Below are 20,717 nucleotides of genomic sequence, written 5' to 3' on the forward strand. Positions count from 1 at the left end.
GTGTGTGGTTTGCTCTCATGATTTGGTAATACAGGACATGACAACATACTTTGGTGTGAAAAGTGCAAATCATCCCAGAACAACAGCAAAGACCTTGTGAAGATACTGGAGGAAACGGGTACAGAAGTATCTATTTCCACAGTAAAAACGAGTCCTATATCGACATAACCTGAAAGGCCGCTCAACAAGGAAGAAGCCACTGCTCCAAAACCGCCATAAAAAAAGCCAGACCACAGTTTGTAACTGCACATGGGGACAAAGATCATACTTATTGGAGATATTTCTTCTGGTCGGATGAAACAAAAACAGAACTGTTTGGCCATAATGACCATCGTTATGTTTGGAGGAAAACGGGGGATGCTTGCAAGCTAAAGAACACCATCCCAACCATGAAGCACGGGGTGGCAGCATCATGTTGTGGGGGTTCTTTGCTGCAGGAGGGACTGATGCATTTCACAAAATAGGTGGTATCATGAGAAAAATGGGAGGTTTAAAAATGATTTCACCAAAGTACAGGAGCATCTCTTTAAGTAAATATATTCCTATATAAGGTTCTACACATTTTATGGAGATGGAGACCTTCCACTATATACTCTATATACTCTACATGACCAAAAGTATGTAGATACCTGCTTGTCAAACATCTCATTCCAAATCATGGGTGTTATTATGGAGTAGGTCCCGCCCCTTTGCTGCTATAACAGCCTCTCCACTCTTCTGTGAAGGCTTTCCACTAGATGTTGGACCATTGCTGCGGGGACTTGCTTTCATTCAGCCACAAGAGCATTAGTGAGGTCAGGCACTGATGTTGGGTGATAATGCTTGGCTCACAGTCAATGTTCCAATAGGTGTTCAGTGGGATTGAGGTCAGGGCTCTGTGCAGGCCAGTCTTCCACACAGATCTCGACAAAACATTTCTGTATAGACCTTGCTTTATGCACAGGTGCATTGTCATGCTAAAAACCGGAAAGGTCCTTCCCCAAACTGTTGCCAGAAAGTTGGAAGCCCAAAACAGTCTAGAATGTCATTGTATGCTGTAGTGTTAAGATTTCCCTTCACTGGAACTAAGGGGTCTAGCCCGAATGATGGAAAAACAGACCCAGACCATTATTCCTCCTCCACCAAACTTTAGTTGGCACTATGCATTTGTGCAGGTAGCTTTTTCCTGGCATCCGCCAAACCCAGATTCGTCCATCGGACTGCCAGATGGTGAAGCGTGATTCATCAGACCAGAGAACACATTTCTATTGCTCCAGAGTCCAATGGCAGCAAGCTTTACACCACTCCAGCCGACGCTTAGCATTGCACAGGGTGATCTTAGGCTTGTGTGCAGCTGCTCGGCCATGGAAACCCATTTCATGAAGCTCCCGACAAACAGTTTTTGTGCTGGCGTTGCTTCCAGAGGCAGTTTGGAACTCGGTAGTGAGTGTTGCAACTGAGGACAGACGATCTTTACGCGCTTCAGCACTTGTCAGTCCCGTTCTGTGAGCTTGTGTGACCTACCACGTAGACCAATCGGAATTTAACCATGGAAAAAGGTCTTGGAATATGGCTGAATATAAGCAGTGTAGCTATACCTCCGCAAGGCAATCAAACAAGCAAAATGCCAGTACAGGGACAAAGTGGAGTCGCAATTCAATGGCTCAGACACAAAATCACGGAATACAAAAAGAAAACCAGCCATGTCACGGACACCAATGTCATGCTTCCAGACAAACTTAACACCTTCTTTACCCGCTTTGAGGATAATACAGTGCCAACGTCGCGGCCCGCTAACAAGGGCTGCATCCCCCCTTCTCCGTGGCCGACGTGAGTAAAACATTTAAATGTGTTAACCCTCGCAGGGCTGCTGGCCCAGATGGCATCCCTCGCCGCCTCCTCAGAGCATGCGCAGACCAGCTGGCTGGTGTGTTTACGGACATATTCAATGGCTCCCTATCCCAGTCTGCTGTCCCCACATGCTTCCAACTGAGATGGCCGCCATTGTTCCATCTTCCATCTTACTGGCCATTCTAGACCCACGTCAGTTTGCATTCCACCCCAACAGGTCCACAGACAATGCAATCGTCATCAGACGGCACACTGCCCTATCCCATCTGGACAAGACGAATACCTAAGTAAGAATTCTGTTCATTGACTACAGCTCAACATTCAACACCATAGTACCCTCCAAGCTCATCATCAAACTGGAGTACCTGAGTCTCAACCCCGCCCTGTGCAATTGGGTCCTGGACTTTCTGATGGGCCGCCCTCATGGTGAAGGTAGGAAACAACATCTCCACTTCGCTGACCCTCAACACTGGAGCCCCACAAGGGTGCATGCTCAGCCCCCTCCTGTACTCCCTGTTCACCCATGACTGTGTGGCCATGCATGCCTCCAACTCAATCATCAAATTTCAGACAACAGTAGTAGGCTTGATGACCAACAAAAACAAGACAGCCTACAGGGAGGAGGTGAGGGCACTCGGAGTGTGGTGTCAGGAAAACAACCTCTCACTCAACATCAACAAAACAAAGTAGATGATTGTGGACTTCAGAAAAAAAGCAGAGGGAGCACACCCCCCTATCCACATCAAAGGCACAGCAGTGGAGAATGTGGAAAGTTTTAAGTTCCTCGGCGTACACTTCACAGACAAACAGCGCCTCTTCAACCTCAGGAGGCTGAAGAAATTTGGCTTGTCACCCAAAACCCTGACAAACTTTTACAGATGCACAATCGAGAGGATCCTGTCGGGCTGTATCACAGCCTGGTATGGCAACTGTACTGCCCTCAACCGCAAGGCTCTCCAGAGGGTGGTGCGGTCTGCACAACGTATCACCGGGGCCAAACTACCTGCCCTCCATGACACCTACATGACCCGATGTCACAGGAAGGCCAAAAAGATTGTCAAGGACATAAACCACCCGAGCCACTGCCTGTTCACACTGCTACCATGCATAAGGCGAGGTCAGTACAGGTGCATCAAAACTGGGACTATGAGAGACTAAAAACAGCTTCTATCTCAAGGCCATCAGACTGTTAAACAGCCATCACTAACTCAGAGAGGCTCCTGCCTACATGGAGACCCAATCACTGGCCACTTTAATAAATTGATCACCAGTTACTTTAAACAATGGCACTTTAAATAATGCCACTTTAGTAATGTTTACATATCTTACATTACTCATCATATGTACATACTGTATTTTATACCATGTATTGCACCATGTCTATGCCGCTCGGCCATTGTTCATCCATATATTTGTATGTACATATTCTCATTCACCCCTTTAAATTTGTGTATCAGGTAGTTGTTGGGGAATTGTTAGACTACTTGTTAGATATTAATGCATTGTCGGAACTAGAAGCACAGACATTTCGCTACACTCTCATTAACATTTGCTAACCATGTGTGAACAATAACATTTCATTTAATTGGTTAAAAGTCACTGAGCTCTTCAGTAAGGCTATTCTACTGTCAATGTTTGTCTATGGAGATTGCTTGGCTGCGTCCTCGATTTGATACACCTGTCAGCAACGGGTGTGGCTGAAATAGCCGAATCCACCTATTTGAAGGGGTGTCCACATACTTTGTGTATCGTGTAATTAGTTCAACATTTTTCTCCTGTTACGTCACAACCACGTTACATTTCTCCTACCTTGCCTAACTACATTTTGTAGTTGTGTGTGTTTGAGGGGTGTTTTTCTGGGGCATGGGCTCAGGGAGAGTGTGTGGAGGGGGGTTGATTGAGTGCCAAGAGATTGAAGCTCCAGACACAACCCACAAGCACTAGCAGTCAGATCACCACCACCCCTGACATCTGGGATGAGCTGAAGCAGCTGAGAAACATGGTGCACAAGCAGGGAACCATCGTGGTGAAGATGAGGAACATGGTGCACAAGCAGGGAACCATCGTGGTGAAGATGAGGAACATGGTGCACAAGCAGGGAACCATCGTGGTGAAGATGAGGAACATGGTGCACAAGCAGGGAACCATCGTGGTGAAGATGAGGAACATGGTGCACAAGCAGGGAACCATCGTGGTGAAGATGAGGAACATGGTGCACAAGCAGGGAACCATCGTGGTGAAGATGAGGAACATGGTGCACAAGCAGGGAACCATCGTGGTGAAGATGAGGAACATGGTGCACAAGCAGGGAACCATCGTGGTGAAGATGAGGAACATGGTGCACAAGCAGGGAACCATCGTGGTGAAGATGAGGAACATGGTGCACAAGCAGGGAACCATCGTGGTGAAGATGAGGAACATGGTGCACAAGCAGGGAACCATCGTGGTGAAGATGAGGAACATGGAAGCCAGACTAGAGAGGAAGAATGCAGGTACAGTGCATTTGAAAAGTATTCAGACCCCCCATCAATCTACAAACAATACCCCACAATGACACAGCAAAAACAGGTTTTTAGAAAGAAATCTGTTGTCATGAGGAACCAAATAAAGATACAGATCTGACTGGGGACAGACATCAGTTTAATGTCTAGTTGTGATTTTCATTTGGTTGTGTTGTCAAGTAATGTGAATTTATCGTGAAATCAACCAAAAAAAATCACCATGTCATTGGATTTAGGTGAAAATTTGGTTGAAAAAAAGACATTTCCTTACGTAGATAATTTTTTTCAAATACAATCAGTTTTTCACGTTTAATTGAATGTCATCACATTTATTTGTTTGGTTGAAATGACCATGGAAAAAAACAATATTGATTCAAACAGTTTTTGCCCAGTGGGATATAGGCTATTGTATGTGTAGGCCTACAGATGTTAATTTGATTCACTGCGGATGTTCATTTGGTTCGCTATGAGTTTGGTTCAATGGAGTATCAACAGTTTTTGAGCATTGTTTTTTCTCTCCATAATTCCAGCCATGGGGGGTCAGACTAAGTGCCAGTGAAAAGGAGGTACAGACCGAAAATTCAGGTAATGTGCATTCCGTATGAGATTGGAAGTTAATTTGGTTCATTATTATATCGGTTCGTGAAAGATCTGTGGCTCTATTTAATAGAAATGTAAAGATCATTTCAGATTGAGAACATTGCCTTTCAATCACCCTGTACCGCTGAACTTCCGCGATACGGATTGAATTGAGCCTCAAAGGCTTTTGAGAATTTCTGACCATAATTCCAGAAATGACTGCCATACTGAATGCCGGTGAGGAGGAGCTGAAGAGAAAAAATGCAGGTTCAAGTCAGTTGGCCAACAACTGTGTCTCATTTGTTTTTTATAGGCAGTTTATTTTTATGGGTATTTCTCATATTAGTTTTTAGTTTCCTTTCATATTATTTTAGCCCTGGAGGTCAGCGTGACAGGCAGTGAGTAGCAACACAGGTAATTAAACTATGTAAAAAACATTATACTTAAGGAAGGTTTAACAAATGTTAAGTTTATGTGTCCTTTCCGGCAATCACAGCATTGGAGGCCAGACTGTCAGTGAGAGGGAGGTGGAAGAGTTGGAGAGAGAGAAGGCAGGTATAACCGATACAGAAAAGGAGTTGTTTTCCAGTCAAAAGGGCTGCACTTGTTTGTAACCCGAGGAGGTTAGGTGGCTGTTGGTGAATGTTTAGCTTCTTTGCAGAATAATGTTGGCTTTAATGGGCTTTATTTATCTTTCAATAATAAGTGACAATACTGACACCACACTTCTACAGCAAAGTCTTCACCAACATCAGCAAGGCCTGCAAACCAACTACATGTAGCCTACTAACCACACACTGAATCCAGCATTACCAACAGTTTCTCTAGCCCTGTTTATACCTGCTGTAAACATGCGTCCTGATCTTGTCTTTTTACACTTTAAGATTTGATCACAGTCACATCACAATGCGCCTTTGAATCGTCTACACCTGCTTAAAAATGTGGGCACAATCAGAACGTGTACAACATCAGTACAAAGGCCGCATGTTAGAACCAGGTGTAAACAGGGCTTCTGAGAGACGGACAATGCTGATCCCTCCCTCCTCCTCTGATGCAGGTATCTTCACACCGCCAGTGAGAGGGAGTCTAGTACATCAGATTCACTGCAATGGATTACCTCACATCGCCGTTCATCTTTACCACAATGACAAAAGTGTTCTGGTAAATGACCAATACGGTACACATGGAGATCTTCGGTACTTGTCTAATGCATTCTCTAGAGCTGGAGGAGGGGGATGCGATCTACATGCGTCTCCCCTCAGGCTGGGGGCTCTTTTATCATTTTGATAACTACAACACCTTCAGTGGCTTGCTGCTCTTCCCTATGTGAAGGGAGCACCGTAAATAATGTCATGATTTCTGATGTGAACAGTTCTGATCATCACAACAACAAAAAAAGCCAGACAATTTTTTTGTTCACATTTTTTTCAACATTCTTTGTAATTTAGGGTTAAATGCCTTGCTCACGGGCACATCAACAGATTGTTTCACCTATTCGGCTCTGGGCTTCAAAACAGCAACCATTTGGTTACTGTCCCAATGCTCATAACCACTAGGCTACTTGTCATTCACAGTTTACCATCATTGGCGTAAAGTGTCTCCATCACAGGAGGTTGGTGGAACCTTAACAGGGGAGGACAAGCTCGTGGTAATGGTTGGAGCAGAATCAATGGAATGGTATCAAATACATTTGTTTCCATGTGTTTGATCCCATTCCATGATCTCCGTTCTAGTCGTTATTATGAGCCGTCCTCCCCTCAGCAGCCTCCACTGGTCCATTACTGTACATCTGCTTTTCTTTGTATTTCTGACAGTCCGAATTTTCAGAGGCGCAAACCAAAAAACAGTTTTAAACCTCAACAGAAATGAACACAGTATTTATTTTTCTTCGTATGTTTGACATCGAGAGCTGCGGCAACACTTTGTTTTGAACCCACGACCTCGAAGCTTTGAGGTAGAGATTGAACCACCACCATCATCATTGTTTTACCCTTCCCTTTGTATGTTTGACAGCGAGCCTTGCGGCCTTCTAAGACCAAGAGGTTCTAGCTTCGAACCTCATCTATTCAGCCATTGTGTACGTTTCCGCAACTCTCGCTGTCAAACATACAAAGGGAAGTACACAATGGCTGAATAGATGAGGTTCGAAGCTAGAACCTCTTGGTCTTACAAGGCAGTAATTGAACCACTGCACCACCATCTCCATCACATTTTATGCCACACTCTTTGTATGTTTGACATCGAGAGTTGCTGAAACGTACACAACAGTATATTAAGAAATGAAGTTTGAACCTACGACCTCTTGGTCTGAAGGATAGGATATAACCATTGAGCCACGAGCTCATTCACATTTTTCACTCTTCGTATATTTGACAGAGAATTGAGGAAACACCACAAGCATACGTTTCAATTTGAGCCCAAAACCTCTTGGTCAAATGGCTGTGATTAAAAGTACATTTTTAAAGTAATATACAATTGTTACATGTCTATGTTGGACATCATAAGAAAGTGTGCTGGTGAGTCCTGACCCCTCTTTCACCGGAAACCAAATCCACACGTGAACTAGTATTGTGTACTTAAGGGCTCGATTCAGTCTGGTCCTTCTGTAGCTCAGTTGGTAGAGCATGGTGCTTGTAACGCCAGGGTAGTGGGTTCGATCCCCGGGACCACCCATACGTAGAATGTATGCACACATGACTGTAAGTCGCTTTGGATAAAAGCGTCTGCTAAATGGCATATACATATATATATACAGAAGTTGCGTGACTGAAATGTAAAGGTCATTTCTGAATGAGTTGACATATGCAGCGTTTACCGGGAATGCGTAAAACATGGCCTTTAAATGTATATCGCACTGTAGCGTGGACCTTCAGCGCTTACGGATTGAATCGGGCCCTTAGTATCAGGTCTGTAGTATCATGATTATGGATGGTGTTGGTGGCCATTTCTATACAATTCTGACCACAGTGGTTTTGGGCTTAGCAGTGACTTAATGGGATCATTTTATAATAAAAAACACATTCTACAGATCCCTTTCTATTTAAAGACAAAAGTTTGGTGATTTCTTCTCTCAAAAACATAAATAAATCGATGTCCTATTAAGAGAAGTGACAAATCCTCCCTCAGTTTGAGGACATGACCACAGAGTTTAGATTTGACTCCCCATTTGAAAACATAAGGAAACCGTAAGCATGACTTTCTTGGTAAGTTCTGCTCATAGGCACCGAATCTCCAGAGTTCCAGGATGTTTCTGGTTGGCTCCACTCCTCCAGAAAAAGAGGGGTTGGGGATAGACATGAATGACATTCCTCTGTACTGTACATTTTATTGACCGGCAGGAAGGCGATGTTTAACAGTCCAGATTGAGCATCCATGAATGTCATAGGACAGTACCAAGAACCAAGAACTTTTCTTGTTCCGTGGCTCTCTCCATTCATTTGCTTTTTTGGGCCTGAGGGTCTCCCTTATTCATAAAGCATCTGAGTAGGAATGCTAATCTAGGATCAGGTCCCCCCTGTCCATGTAAGTCTTATTCAATGAGCTCTAAAAGGCTAAACGGATCTGAGATCAGCACTACTGAGACGATTTATGAATACAGGCCTTTGTCTCAGCCATGCCAACATATTCTGACCTCTCAGTCCAGACTCCAGACTGTCTGCATTGAGTCTGTGTGTCTGAGTGTGCAGGATCCTGTAGGTCAGTCAGTGTGCCACCCAGGCCTCAGCTGCAGCAAGGGTGATCGGTGACCAGGAGGCTGTCATAGCCGTATGTCTCCAGCAGGTGGAGCAGGAAGAGCCTGTCTCCGTGAGGGTCTAGCCCCATGGCCCTCACACTCTCCTGGGTTAGGATGGGCTCAGGTCTCCCTGCCACCTCACTGAGCGTCTGGAAGATACGGTTATTCTGCTCCAGGAAAAACCTACAACGGTAGAGAAAAAATGAGAAGTACTTATTTTTTTAAACAATGTTTTCATGGACATTTTATTTGGTTTGTATATAGAAATAAACTGCTTAAAGTGTATTTAAAAAAAAAATAATAATAATTTTGAAGGCTTCTATATAAACGCCAGTTGTAGACTGGATCCTGGTGTAATATACTGACAGAATGAAGTGGTCCTCTTCACTGGACACACAGTCTCCATTCTCCTCCTGAGAATATAACAGCATCTGCCTGGAAACACCATGTTGTCATTATTGTCATCACCTCTGTATCGACTACAAGAAGATAACATGAACAACATTCTCCCCCTCAGGTTGTTTTGCAGACTGTACTGTACCTCTGTTCAGTAAGTTTGCGGTACTTCTCTCTGTCAGCAGCGCTGAGCCGCAGTAAAGGCTTCAGACTCTCTCTGGTCGTCCTCACATTCTGGTTATCCACATAGACGTCGTACAGGTCCCGCTTCTCCTCAAAGATCTTCTCTGTGGTGCCTACACACACACACACACACACACACACACACACACACACACACACACACACACACACACACACACACACACACACACACACACACACACACACACACACACACACACACACACACACACACACACACCTTTCAGTTTTATTGGAATAGTCTGAAGTGTATTCCGCTCTGTCTCTCACAGATGTGTAAGAAATAGACCGGTTGTAGAAGTGATAGCAAAACCCTACAATGTCTCCACCATATTGCTTTCACCCATCTTCAGTTTTCAGATCAGTGCAGATGAATGGAAGGGGAAGTTAAAGACTATGAAGATGCCTTATTCCCTGACTCCAGACACTCACACGCTACGTAGGACAGTTCCGTATCCAGGGTATCAATGTCTGCCACGTTGACATAGAAGAAGGGGCGGAACTCTGGCACGGCCACGCCCACCCCCGGGATGGACACGTTGGCCAGGCAACAGCAGCAGTACACTAGGGAGGACAGGAAATAGAGAAGGTTAATGAAAATGTGTATAAAAGTGTATGTTTAAGAGTACATAGGTGAGTAGCATTGTGTTCTTTTGAGCATGAAGAAAACAAACGCAACTGAGAAGTTACTGTGTATGTCTGTGTCTGTGCTTGCATCCGTGTCCGTGTGGGTTCGGGTGTGGGTGTGGGTGTGTGTGTCTGTCTGTGCGTGTGCTTGTGTTAATGCCCCCCCTCACCTCTGTAACAGACCACGCCCACAGGTGGAGGAGAGAAGATGAGGATACGTCTCCTCAGCAGAGCTAACTTCCACAGGACCATGATCTGCTCCCCAAAGAACTGGATGAACTGAGACATGCAGCCAGCTGGGTGGGTGATCTGGAGGGAGGAGGAGAGCTACTGTCATCATCATCATCATCACCATCAATACTAGCAGCACAAAGACACACACACAGAATCCCGCCACCTGAAATACCATTTCATATTTGAGTAATAGTAAACCTCAACCTCTCACCTTCATCTCAGGGTGCATACAGTGGTTGAGAGCTGCTCCCCAGGCACTGCCAGGACATGCAGTAACCACACTCTCCCCATCGGGGGGCAGCACGGATCTCTTATCCTCAAAGAACGCCTCCAGAGGAGAGTACTGGCCAGGAGTTTTCAACTGGAGCCTGGATCAGATACACACACACAAATTGAAAGTAATACAGGCAATGTAAGCAGAATGCCTAGGAATGGGTCTGTTTATGTGTCTGGGGGAAGATTACAATAGTGGGGTCTCTCCTTGTCACGCTATAATAACAGAGTAGGTAGAAGTTGCTCCTCAACACTGATACAGGAACAGTTGTTTCCATCCCCCCTAATGATACATTTTTGGGAGTAGGGTAATCTGATCCTAGATCTGTTGTTAGGGGCAACTTCTACTTCGAGCGATGCTAACATCGTCAGTATTCTCTCTTCAACTCTACTAAGGGTTGACATCTAAATTGTAATCTGTGTGTATAACATTGACGACTGAAAATGTGAGTTATGCATGCAGAGTAGGCCTCATGTTAGGATTCATCCTGGACTATCAATGCAACAGTAGTGTCCTTGAAATAACAGATGAGCATGCTACTCACACTAAAAATGATGGGCTAAAAACAACCCAATGTTGGTTATTTGGTAAGCCAGAGCTGGTTAAATAATGGACAGAACATGTGTTGGGTTATTTTGACCCAGCCAGTTGGGTTGCATGAATAGACCAACAAATTTGGACGACCCAAATATGGGTTAATTTAACCATAAATTGGTTATTTTTACTTACTCTATGCTGGGTTGACCTAGCAGCTGGGTCTTTTTTAATATAATCCTATGGTTATTTTCAGGAGGCGTGGTTTATTAGGGGCGTGGCTTTCAGATACCTCTTATTGGCCACCCATGAGAGTAAATGTCATTCCTGTTCATCATGTTAAGTTTACATACTGCAAATAAAAATTTTCATTTTTATTAAAGATGCACTGTGCAGAAATCGCTCTGCCATTTTCTGGTTGCTAAAATTCTAATAGTTCGCTTAATTTCAGTTTCTGTGACAAAACAAGCAAGTAGAGTGGAGAGAATCATTGTACCATCTAAACCAGGGTTTCCAACACTCGGTCCTGGGACCCCCCCAGGGTGCACTATTTGTTTTCTGCCCTAGCACTATACAGCTGATTCAAATAATCATGAGTTGTTATAAAAAGGTATACCACCTTATTGGATCCCATAGGCTTTTAGGGAACTCATACACTTCTGTAAGCAGCTACAAAAATGCCAATGTTTAACCATAACGTGATAACTATGCAACAGAAGAGACGAATAGGAATTACATTTACACTGGTGGGTGGCTAAAATAAGGAAGTGAGAGGAAGAGCAAAAAAGAGAAAGGACTATCTGGAAACTACAGTATGTCTGTGTCCAAAATGACACCCTATTACCTATTAGTACAATACTTTTGACCAGGGGGTGCCAGCACAACTTTCGACTCTGGTCAAAAGTAGTGCACTATTAATAGGGAATAGGGTGCCAATTTCAGACTCGGCCTATCTTGTTGAGCAGGATATGTGACAGATTGCATTGTGACACCCCTCTCACACACCATTTTTAATGCAGGAGATAATTATAAATACCAGGGAGACGACTGTGACTTGAGGAGAGAGAGAGAGAGAGAAAGAGAGAAAGAGAGAGAGAGAGAGAGAGAGAGAGAGAGAGAGGATACAGAGAGTGAGAGAGAGTTAAAGAGAGAATGGGGGATATAGAGTACAAGAAACAGAAAGAGAGATCCAGAGAAAGACTGGGAGAGGGGGAGAGAGGGCAGAGGGGTGGTGAAAGAGAGAGTACACAAAAGAGAGAGAGAGAGATCCAGTGACAGAAAAAAAGAGAGAGTGAGGGGAAAACTGCGACCAAAAAGAGAGAAAGACAAAGCCAGAGAGCAAAAAACAGAGAATTTATATTATTGATAGATAACTTAAACTGGATCTACCTGACTTGGTGTTCCAGGAAGCTCATGTATCGGTACAGCAGGGTGTAAGATGTTGACAGGATACCCACAGACTTCATTCTTGCCCCCCTCTCCACCACACTATCCACCGCCATGTTGGCAAAGCACGCCAGGCCAAAGTACCCGCCCTTACGGAAGTATCTGTGGAGGCCAGAGAAAGAATCAAGCCAAGGGAACATACTGTTTTGCTGTCCTGCCAAGGAGGCACAGGGGGTGCATCTAAATGTTTAGTCTAAAAGATCTTCCTCGCCTTCACTTGTATGCTTTCCTTCATCAGCTTTGCTACTAAATAACAGGGCAGAAGGCTGATGCCTGGTAGCATTCCCCCATTTCAAATGAGTTTAAATGAAGGAGGCGAGGACAGGAAGCCTATTAGACTACTGAGATGCAGGATAGGATACAAAAAAAGGGTGCCACTTTATACTATTGATGGGTATCAAAAAATAAAGGATTGAAGTTTATATGATTGAGATGCAGCCGGGTGTACTTACATGAAGTCGCTGGAGACTCTGTGGGAGCCGCTGGCCATAGCCTTGAACTCTACTCCCTCCAGGTTCATGTCCCCGGGCAGACACCACTCTAACATGTTACCTAAACAGTAAACACACACACACACACACACACAAACGGGAGTGAAATTAGGCAATACTGTAGGTATGGTTACCACAACTGTCCTAAAATGTGAAAGTTTTCACAAATGTGCAAATCTGCATGTAGATCAACCAACCAACCATAGGCCTCAAACTATTTGGAATAGGCCATCATTACCAAATGAAGTCAATGCCCTCACTGATTAAAATAATTCTATCTGCAGTGAAATCCACCGGCTGACTCCCTATCTCTCCTACTCACTCATGAAGACAGTCTCAAGACTACATACAGACATTATTAATAGATGAATATACAGTGGGGCAAAAAAGTATTCAGTCAGCCACCAATTGTGGAGGTTCTCCCACTTAAAAAGATGAGAGAGGCCTGTACTTTTCATCATAGGTACACTTCAACTATGACAGACAAAATGAGAAGAAGAAAAAAGCCAGAAAATCACATTGTAGGATTTTTAATGAATTTATTTGCAAATTATGGTGGAAAATAAGTATTTGGTCACCTACAAACAAGCAAGATTTCTGGCTCTCACAGACCTGTAACTTCTTATTTAAGAGGCTCCTCTGTCCTCCACTCGTTACCTGTATTAATGGCACCTGTTTGAACTTGTTATCAGTATAAAAGACACCTGTCCACAACCTCAAACAGTCACACTCCAAACTCCACAAAGAGCTGTCAAAGGACACCAGAAACAAAATTGTAGACCTGCACCAGGCTGGGAAGACTGAATCTGCAATAGGTAAGCAGCTTGGTTTGAAGAAATCAACTGTGGGAGCAATTATTAGGAAATGGAAGACATACAAGACCACTGATAATCTCCCTCGATCTGGGGCTCCACGCAAGATCTCACCCCGTGGGGTCAAAATGATCACAAGAACGGTGAGCAAAAATCCCAGAACCACACGGGGGGACCTAGTGAATGACCTGCAGAGAGCTGGGACCAAAGTAACAAAGTCTACCATCAGCAAGGGCATTGAATATGAAACGTGGCTGGGTCTTTCAGCATGACAATGATCCCAAACACACCACCCGAGCAACGAAGGAGTGGCTTCTTAAGAAGCATTTCAAGGTCCTGGAGTGGCCTAGCCAGTCTCCAGATCTCAACCCCATAGAAAATCTTTGGAGGGAGTTGAAAGTCCGTGTTGCCCAGCAACAGCCCCAAAACATCACTGCTCTAGAGGAGATCTGCATGGAGGAATGGGCCAAAATACCAGCAACAGTGTGTGAAAACCTTGTGAAGACTGATAGAAAACGTTTGACATCTGTCATTGCCAACAAAGGGTATATAACAAAGTATTGAGATAAACTTTTGTTATTGACCAAATACTTATTTTCCACCATAATTTGCAAATTAATTAATTAAAAATCCTACAATGTGATTTTCTGGAGAGAATTTTTAAAAATTTTGTCTGTCATTGTTGAAGTGTACCTATGATGAAAATTACAGGCCTCTCTCATCTTTTTAAGTGGGAGAACTTGCACAATTGGTGGCTGACTAAATACTTTTTTGCCCCACTGTATCTAGCCTGCTTTGGCTTATACCACTCGGATATTCCGAGGTGAGTGACAGGGGTTGAATTTAGGGTGTGGTCATAGAGAATTCACACATCCCCTGTGACTTTGGGGTTCCTGAGTAAGAATATAGAGGTCTTTGTGTTGAAGAGCATCCTCAAGGCGTAGGCGAATACCACATATGACCAGTGGTCCCCAATGGTTGGGGACATCAATTATCTGGCCTAGTTCAAGTGACTCCATCCCAAGCTCTCTGATGCAATTTCTGCAAATAATAACCAGTAGGCCTATAATGAACAATAAAATAATTATTATATGCATGGATGCTATAGGCCTATAGATGTTACAAATTGATGGGTGTGACCATGCAGCTGCTTCTCTAAGCAGCAGCACAGCACGAAAAAAAGATCCGAGGTCCTCGACTCGACTCACCTGATCTTGTATCAAATGTAACCACAAACACGGCCACGATCGGATCCTTTTCTTCCCATTTCACCATGATGTCGTGCGGCACCTCTCCTTGTCCTGAGGCCGGGGTATGGTCATCCTTGTCGGGACACTGAGCATCCCATTCCGCAGGGGTGGGGATCGTGCTCCTGGATGAGAGAGATGTGTCTATGCTAGAGACTGCTGATGTTAAAAACTCAGGACCCCCCGGACTGGTGCTCCACCCTATCCCCGGCGCAGTGCATCCCGACGCCCGACTATTGGCGGGGCTCGGCCCCTTGACGTCCTTCTCCTGTACTGGTGTGGGAACAGGCTTCTCGGCCGGAGGAACCTCCTCCCAGTCCAGTAGCGGTGCCCGGTCGGACTTCTCCACCATTGCGGCTCAGCTATCGACGACCCCGGACTTGAGTCTGTAACGAAGGGATGCAGGAGAACAGAATCGTGTACAGACACGGAGCGGAGAGCCCATTCGTAATGCATTAGCTAAGCGTTGGTTGAAATAAATCCATACTCACAATTGCAAATGTTAAATTGATTGATTCCGTTGAAACACAAGTTATCTAATTTGTGTATCATAGCCTGGTCCTTTTGCATAGGGGCATCATCCAATGATGTACATCCACTTAGGTATAATACGAGGGTACATAAATTATTCTTCCGTTCTTTTTGAGTGCGTTCAAAATTCCACAGTATTTTACGTGCTATTTGCAGCTCTTTCTACAGAAAAAAACTATTTGAAATGTTGGCTTCTTGAATATAGCTCATTGTACGTCTCTAGTTCCGAATCAACGCACATCCAATATAGTATTTTTATATCGGAACTCACAACTAAATACTAAGGGGACAATTTTCAATAAAACATATAATATTTCTCGTTTCATGCAATTGTGTTTGAACTATTTAGCGTTTCAAAATATTTGTCTGACGTTGAACGTACGGACAATGAAACCGGATTACCCATTAATGACGTGTTCCTGCGACACGTCACTGAATTCCAACAGCTACGGAAGCGGTGCGGTGTCGAGATCTACAACGCCGTTGATCAAGGGTTCAGTGTCTTCAGAATGGGTACGTTTTTAAAATATATTTTTTAATCTCTTTGAGAACTATATTGGGAATTCGCAAGGTTGTGTTTTATGTAGAAATGCAGGCTATTCTGTCAGCTCTTGCTACGTACCATGAAACGGGGCCACTTGCTAAGTAACATAGATAGCTAACAAACACACGTATTAATAATTGTCGTCTCGCGTACAACTACTCTTATTAAATTGATAAAGCTATTAAATCCCTCTAAGGTGTCTGAGTCATTAATTGTAGTCGTGATTCGTAAATACTGACTAGTTAGCTAGACAGCTAACGTTAGCTGTACTGCTAACTCCCTGTGCCTAACATGCTGAGTACTTGTAGCCCAGCTAACGTTACAGCGTCAAATAGCACAATAATTAGTTGACTAAAGTTAATCAGTAGTTATCTCGTCGACTAGCTTTTTAATGGTAAAATGCAGAATGTGACACGGCATGTATGTCATTGTAACCATGTGTAGCCTCCCTGTATGGTGACATCGTCTACCAATGAGTTTTTTTTATAGCACAGACAGAACAGGAAATAGTCAAAGATACTAGCTAGCTAATATAGTCATTATTTATTGTGCTTACCCCTGCTGGTTCTGGCCCTGGTTCAACTGTTCTCCTCAATCGCTACAGTAGCAGTACTAACGTTAGCACTAGCTCTGGAAAACCTTATTGTTCTGTGTGAATTTCCGACAGACTCGACGCTGTTCTGTGTATTGCTGCAGGTCGGAGTGCCGATTGCACATTTTGTTCACTCCCCCCAATCTTAAATTGCACCACCATATAACCCTGCACCTATACACTATTCCCACCACACCATCCAACTACATTGGCCCTAAACTTCCTTCAGAGGTTCTACACTAAAATGTCTCACCCCAAAATATTGATCTGCAGCTGCAACTACCAAGTCTATAAACACAATAAATCCTAATTTACTAAAACCCATTCTCTCTCTGGTTCTCTCTTCTAGCCTCCCAGTCGAATTGCTCACTCTAGGGCTATCATCTACTCCCTTCACTGCCTCAGCATAGGAAACTTTCTGCCCCACTGCCAATCTCAACCTGTCTCTCACAGGGCAATTGGGATCCACAGCTGCCTGGGCGCTCCCACAGTTGACACGCAGTGCTTTCTCTATCCCAGATGTACACTCCCTCAGATTATGCCCTCTGGCACTTCTCTCACATCATGGGATCTCCCTTATACTCACTGCTGCAACATGTCTGAATCCTTGGCACCTGAAGCACTGTAGTGGGTTCAGAACATAGGCCCTCACAGAATAGCAAACCTGACCTTATCAGGTATAAATTCTGTGTCAAAGCTCAACAAGACAGGTGGGGTATTCTCAGTCTCGCCGGGGTATTCTTAGTCTCACCTTTGCCTCCGGGTCTACGTCTCACCAAACGGCCGGAGTCTCAAACACCAGGATATTATTTTTCATTTGGTCCACCTCTACACTCAACGCTACCCCACTGATCACTTCTTTGAGCAAAAGCACAGGTTGAGCCCCAAGACGCGTCACACACGCTTCCTTCCGCTGACTACCTCATGAAGCTGGTTGAGAGAATGCGAAGTGTGAATACTGTCATCAAGGCAAAGGGTGGCTACTTTGTAGAATCTCAAATATAAAATATGTTCATTTAACTTTTTTTGGTTACTACATGACTCCATATGTATTATTTTGTGGTTTTGATTTCTTCACCATTATTCTACAATGTAGGAAATAGTTGTTTTTTTTAAATAAGGAAAAACCCTTGAATGAGTAGGTGTGTCCAAACTTTTGACTGGTACTGTATGTCCTGCCACCTGTATCCCTTCTGGAAACTGGGGGAGCGTCAAAGACGTCATTATCTCAACTGTTCGGCACAGTCCCGTCGATAGCACTCTGGAATACCCTTCTCTCCAAGGGTATTCTGTGTGTGTCTCGAGTGTGTCTCGAGTTGACTTACTGTGTGTGTCTCGAGTTGACGAACTCCACTTCCACCCCAGTTACGCTTACACTCAGGTTTTCAGGGGCACTAGATTGATAATTGTCCTTGGTGGTCACCTCTGTCTTATGTCTGTCTTCCGTAAACAAGCGCTGTAACGTGGCAATGTAGGGTTGGTGTTCCCACACGGCCAGATAGATGCGGTACGGTTTCAGAAAATCACGCATGTTAATACTTCGAGCAAGCGTCAGGGCTCTTGACAAAAGTCAACCGGGAAGAAGATACCTTCATCGATAGGCGCTAAAGGTAGTTAACCATCTGTACTACCACTGATGGTCTGTCTAACTCATCTCATGTCCATGTGCTGTAGGTGGGTGGTTTTCCAGTCTCTTCTCTGGCCTGTTTGGCACCAGGGAGATGAGGATCCTGATCCTGGGGTTGGACGGAGCCGGTAAAACGACCATTCTGTACCGCCTGCAGGTCGGAGAGGTGGTCACCACCATTCCAAGTACGTAACTCTTTTCTTTCTACTTCGAAACGCTGCTCACGCAATATCTGTTGCCCAGGTGCATGCATGGAAAATCAATTAATGTTAGTGTGCTCCCCAATGAGTTGAATTGGTCTTCCCACATGTTTGTGGGAACGTCAATGTCAAAGAGCGATGGTTAAAGTGCATTCCTTTCTTTGCCATGTGTGCTCAAGGTTTTTAAATCTCTGCCATTGTGCTGATTGTGTTGTACAGCAATCGGCTTCAATGTGGAGACCGTGACGTACAAAAACCTGAAGTTCCAGGTGTGGGATCTTGGTGGACAGACGAGTATTAGGTAATTATATGACAAGTGTTTCCTGTTTATCAAATTGTATTAGTCACATGCACTGAATACAACAGGTGTAGACCTTACAATGAAATGCTTACTTACCAACAATACAGTTTAAAAAAAAAGATGAATAAGAGATTAAAAGTAACTAGTAATTAAAGAGCCGCAGTAAAATAACAATAGTGAGACTATACAGGGGGGTACCAATGCAGAGTCAATGTGCGGGAGGGCACCGGTTAGTTGAGGTAGTATGTACATGTAGGTAGTTATTAAAGTGACTGCGTAAATCACAACAGAGTACTAGTGGTGTATACAACACACATTGTTGGAACTTTAAAAGGTAGACAGAAGCTTCCTCAAGAGAGCACAACTTTCCATACATTATTGTGCCATACCTCTTTACAATTTAGAGGGTTTGGCCTACTTACTTCTGCCCTTCGGTCTCTCCCTCTAACCTTCGTCTATCTCCTTCAAACCCTTGTATTTCTCTCCAAGGCCATACTGGCGTTGTTACTACTCCAACACGGATGCGGTCATCTACGTGGTGGACAGCAGTGACAGAGACAGAATGGGCATCTCTAAGTCTGAGCTTGTCGCCATGCTGGAGGTAGGTCGTGTGGATAGGCCTGCATTCATTGCATTGATAAGAGTGCAGGTGTCAGGCAGGTATGACAATTTGAGGTGCTCTGGAGGGCAAGTTGTAATGATCAATGTATTTTCTCCATATGACTGACTCTCTCCCCGTTTGTCTCTTCAGGAAGAGGAGTTGAAGAAAGCCATCCTGGTGGTGTTTGCTAACAAGCAGGACATGGAGCAGGCCATGACCCCGGCTGAGGTGGCCAACTCCCTGGGCCTCCCCGCCCTCAAAGACAGGAAGTGGCAGATCTTCAAGACCTCCGCCACCAAGGGCACAGGCCTGGACGAGGCCATGGAGTGGTGAGGGTTTGCTTTTGGTTGACATTAGTCATTTCAATGATAATGATTTTATTATAGTAGAATAAAATGTGTCCTTGTCACCCGCCCCCCTTCCCTCAATAAACCCACAGTTGACATTGCGCAACACCATGTCATATTATTCAACAATGTTTGCTCTCTCCCCCCATAGGCTGGTAGAAGCCCTGAAGAACAGGCAGTAAAGACAGCCCACACCTCTTGTTCTCTGTAAATACTCCGGACCTCCTGTATTAAATATTTCCTGATTGGACCGCTCAGGAGGACCAGTGACTGCACTACTTCCAGGGCACGTTCAGTACGCAAACGTTGTAGATAGAAATGTCATGAATAGAGCTGACGTGATTCCTTACTCTACGTGTCACACGTGTTTGTTCTACACAACACATTTCTATATGAAGGTTCCACGACGTTGTGCCCTGCTGAAAACAGCCCTGAAGCCTTCACCATGCCTTCCAGTCTGGGATAGAGGCTGCAATATAGTATACTACCTGGTCCCAAAATAATGTTATCGCCATAGCCCTGGTGTTTGCAGAACTGAAGGGAACCAGATAATGTGGTGATGGCTTCACACATAATTAAACAATGAGGAGCTTCTGTCAGTTTTGGTGAACCCTTCCAGCTCCTTCTGATCTGTAAAGACCCAAGGGAAAGGGGCTAGGTGTTGGCTCAGGCGCAATTTTCAGTGGTAAAGAACTGACTGGCCCCTTCAAGGAAGAGGACCTGAGCGATGTTACTGCAGCTGGTGCTGTTTTTTGTATTGTACTACTCATGCTGAATCATGTATTTTTTTTTTCCTTTTCTAAAACTTCTGTTGGGTGTGTAATTTAAAGTTTGAGGTTGTTAGTTTAGGCCTTTTCATTTGGAATGCTCAAACTTTAATAATCAGATTGTGTAAATGCCACTAGCCAGTTGTTGAACACTAACCGCTTAATTTGTATGCTACAACTTTTATTGCATATTTATAGGAGCTTGTACAGTGAAGACAACACACAGTAAAAACTGATTTCACACTGAGTATATCAACCTTTGTCGTCAAATTACTTTCATCCCACCCAAGATAAGCAAT

At 44.2% G+C, this 20,717-nt stretch overlaps 2 protein-coding genes across 3 annotated transcripts; one reads left to right on the forward strand and one right to left on the reverse strand.

Moving 5' to 3' along the window:
• Nucleotides 1-5,578: 5,578 nt before the first annotated feature.
• LOC118392364 (DENN domain-containing protein 11-like) lies at nucleotides 5,579-18,229 on the reverse strand. 2 transcript variants are annotated; one of them, XM_035784295.2, is made up of 10 exons: nucleotides 16,540-18,229; nucleotides 14,870-15,294; nucleotides 12,811-12,910; nucleotides 12,302-12,460; nucleotides 10,316-10,472; nucleotides 10,041-10,179; nucleotides 9,676-9,807; nucleotides 9,185-9,335; nucleotides 9,010-9,078; nucleotides 5,579-8,826 (listed from the first exon to the last, which is right to left on the reverse strand). In XM_035784295.2, the coding sequence occupies exons 2-10, from the start codon at nucleotides 15,258-15,260 to the stop codon at nucleotides 8,631-8,633; spliced, it is 1,494 nt and encodes a 497-aa protein (XP_035640188.1). In that variant the 5' UTR covers nucleotides 15,261-15,294; nucleotides 16,540-18,229; the 3' UTR covers nucleotides 5,579-8,630. The 2 variants fall into 2 exon arrangements, with proteins under 2 accessions (XP_035640188.1, XP_035640187.1); XM_035784294.2 differs by lacking the exon at nucleotides 16,540-18,229 and adding an exon at nucleotides 15,400-15,668.
• On the forward strand, nucleotides 15,804-20,670 carry LOC118392365 (ADP-ribosylation factor-like protein 1). The gene is made up of 6 exons (XM_035784296.2): nucleotides 15,804-15,952; nucleotides 18,250-18,387; nucleotides 18,622-18,703; nucleotides 19,193-19,304; nucleotides 19,455-19,633; nucleotides 19,803-20,670. The coding sequence occupies exons 1-6, from the start codon at nucleotides 15,949-15,951 to the stop codon at nucleotides 19,831-19,833; spliced, it is 546 nt and encodes a 181-aa protein (XP_035640189.1). The 5' UTR covers nucleotides 15,804-15,948; the 3' UTR covers nucleotides 19,834-20,670.
• Nucleotides 20,671-20,717: the final 47 nt, after the last annotated feature.

This window comes from Oncorhynchus keta, chromosome 13 (genome assembly GCF_023373465.1).
Source record: "Oncorhynchus keta strain PuntledgeMale-10-30-2019 chromosome 13, Oket_V2, whole genome shotgun sequence".
NCBI classification, from domain to species: domain Eukaryota; kingdom Metazoa; phylum Chordata; class Actinopteri; order Salmoniformes; family Salmonidae; genus Oncorhynchus; species Oncorhynchus keta.

Excerpts from the sequence above, each read along its gene's own strand:
- LOC118392364 (XM_035784295.2), bottom strand. The coding sequence starts at position 15,260 with ATGGTGGAGAAGTCCGACCGGGCACCGCTACTGGACTGGGAGGAGGTT. Across the intron at positions 12,461-12,810 it reads AGAGTCTCCAGCGACTTCAT|ATACTTCCGTAAGGGCGGGT; the intron begins GTAAGTACACCC and ends TGGCCTCCACAG. Across the intron at positions 10,180-10,315 it reads GTATGCACCCTGAGATGAAG|ATCACCCACCCAGCTGGCTG; the intron begins GTGAGAGGTTGA and ends TCCTCCCTCCAG.
- LOC118392365 (XM_035784296.2), top strand. Across the intron at positions 18,704-19,192 it reads GGTGGACAGACGAGTATTAG|GCCATACTGGCGTTGTTACT; the intron begins GTAATTATATGA and ends TTTCTCTCCAAG. Across the intron at positions 19,305-19,454 it reads AGCTTGTCGCCATGCTGGAG|GAAGAGGAGTTGAAGAAAGC; the intron begins GTAGGTCGTGTG and ends TTGTCTCTTCAG.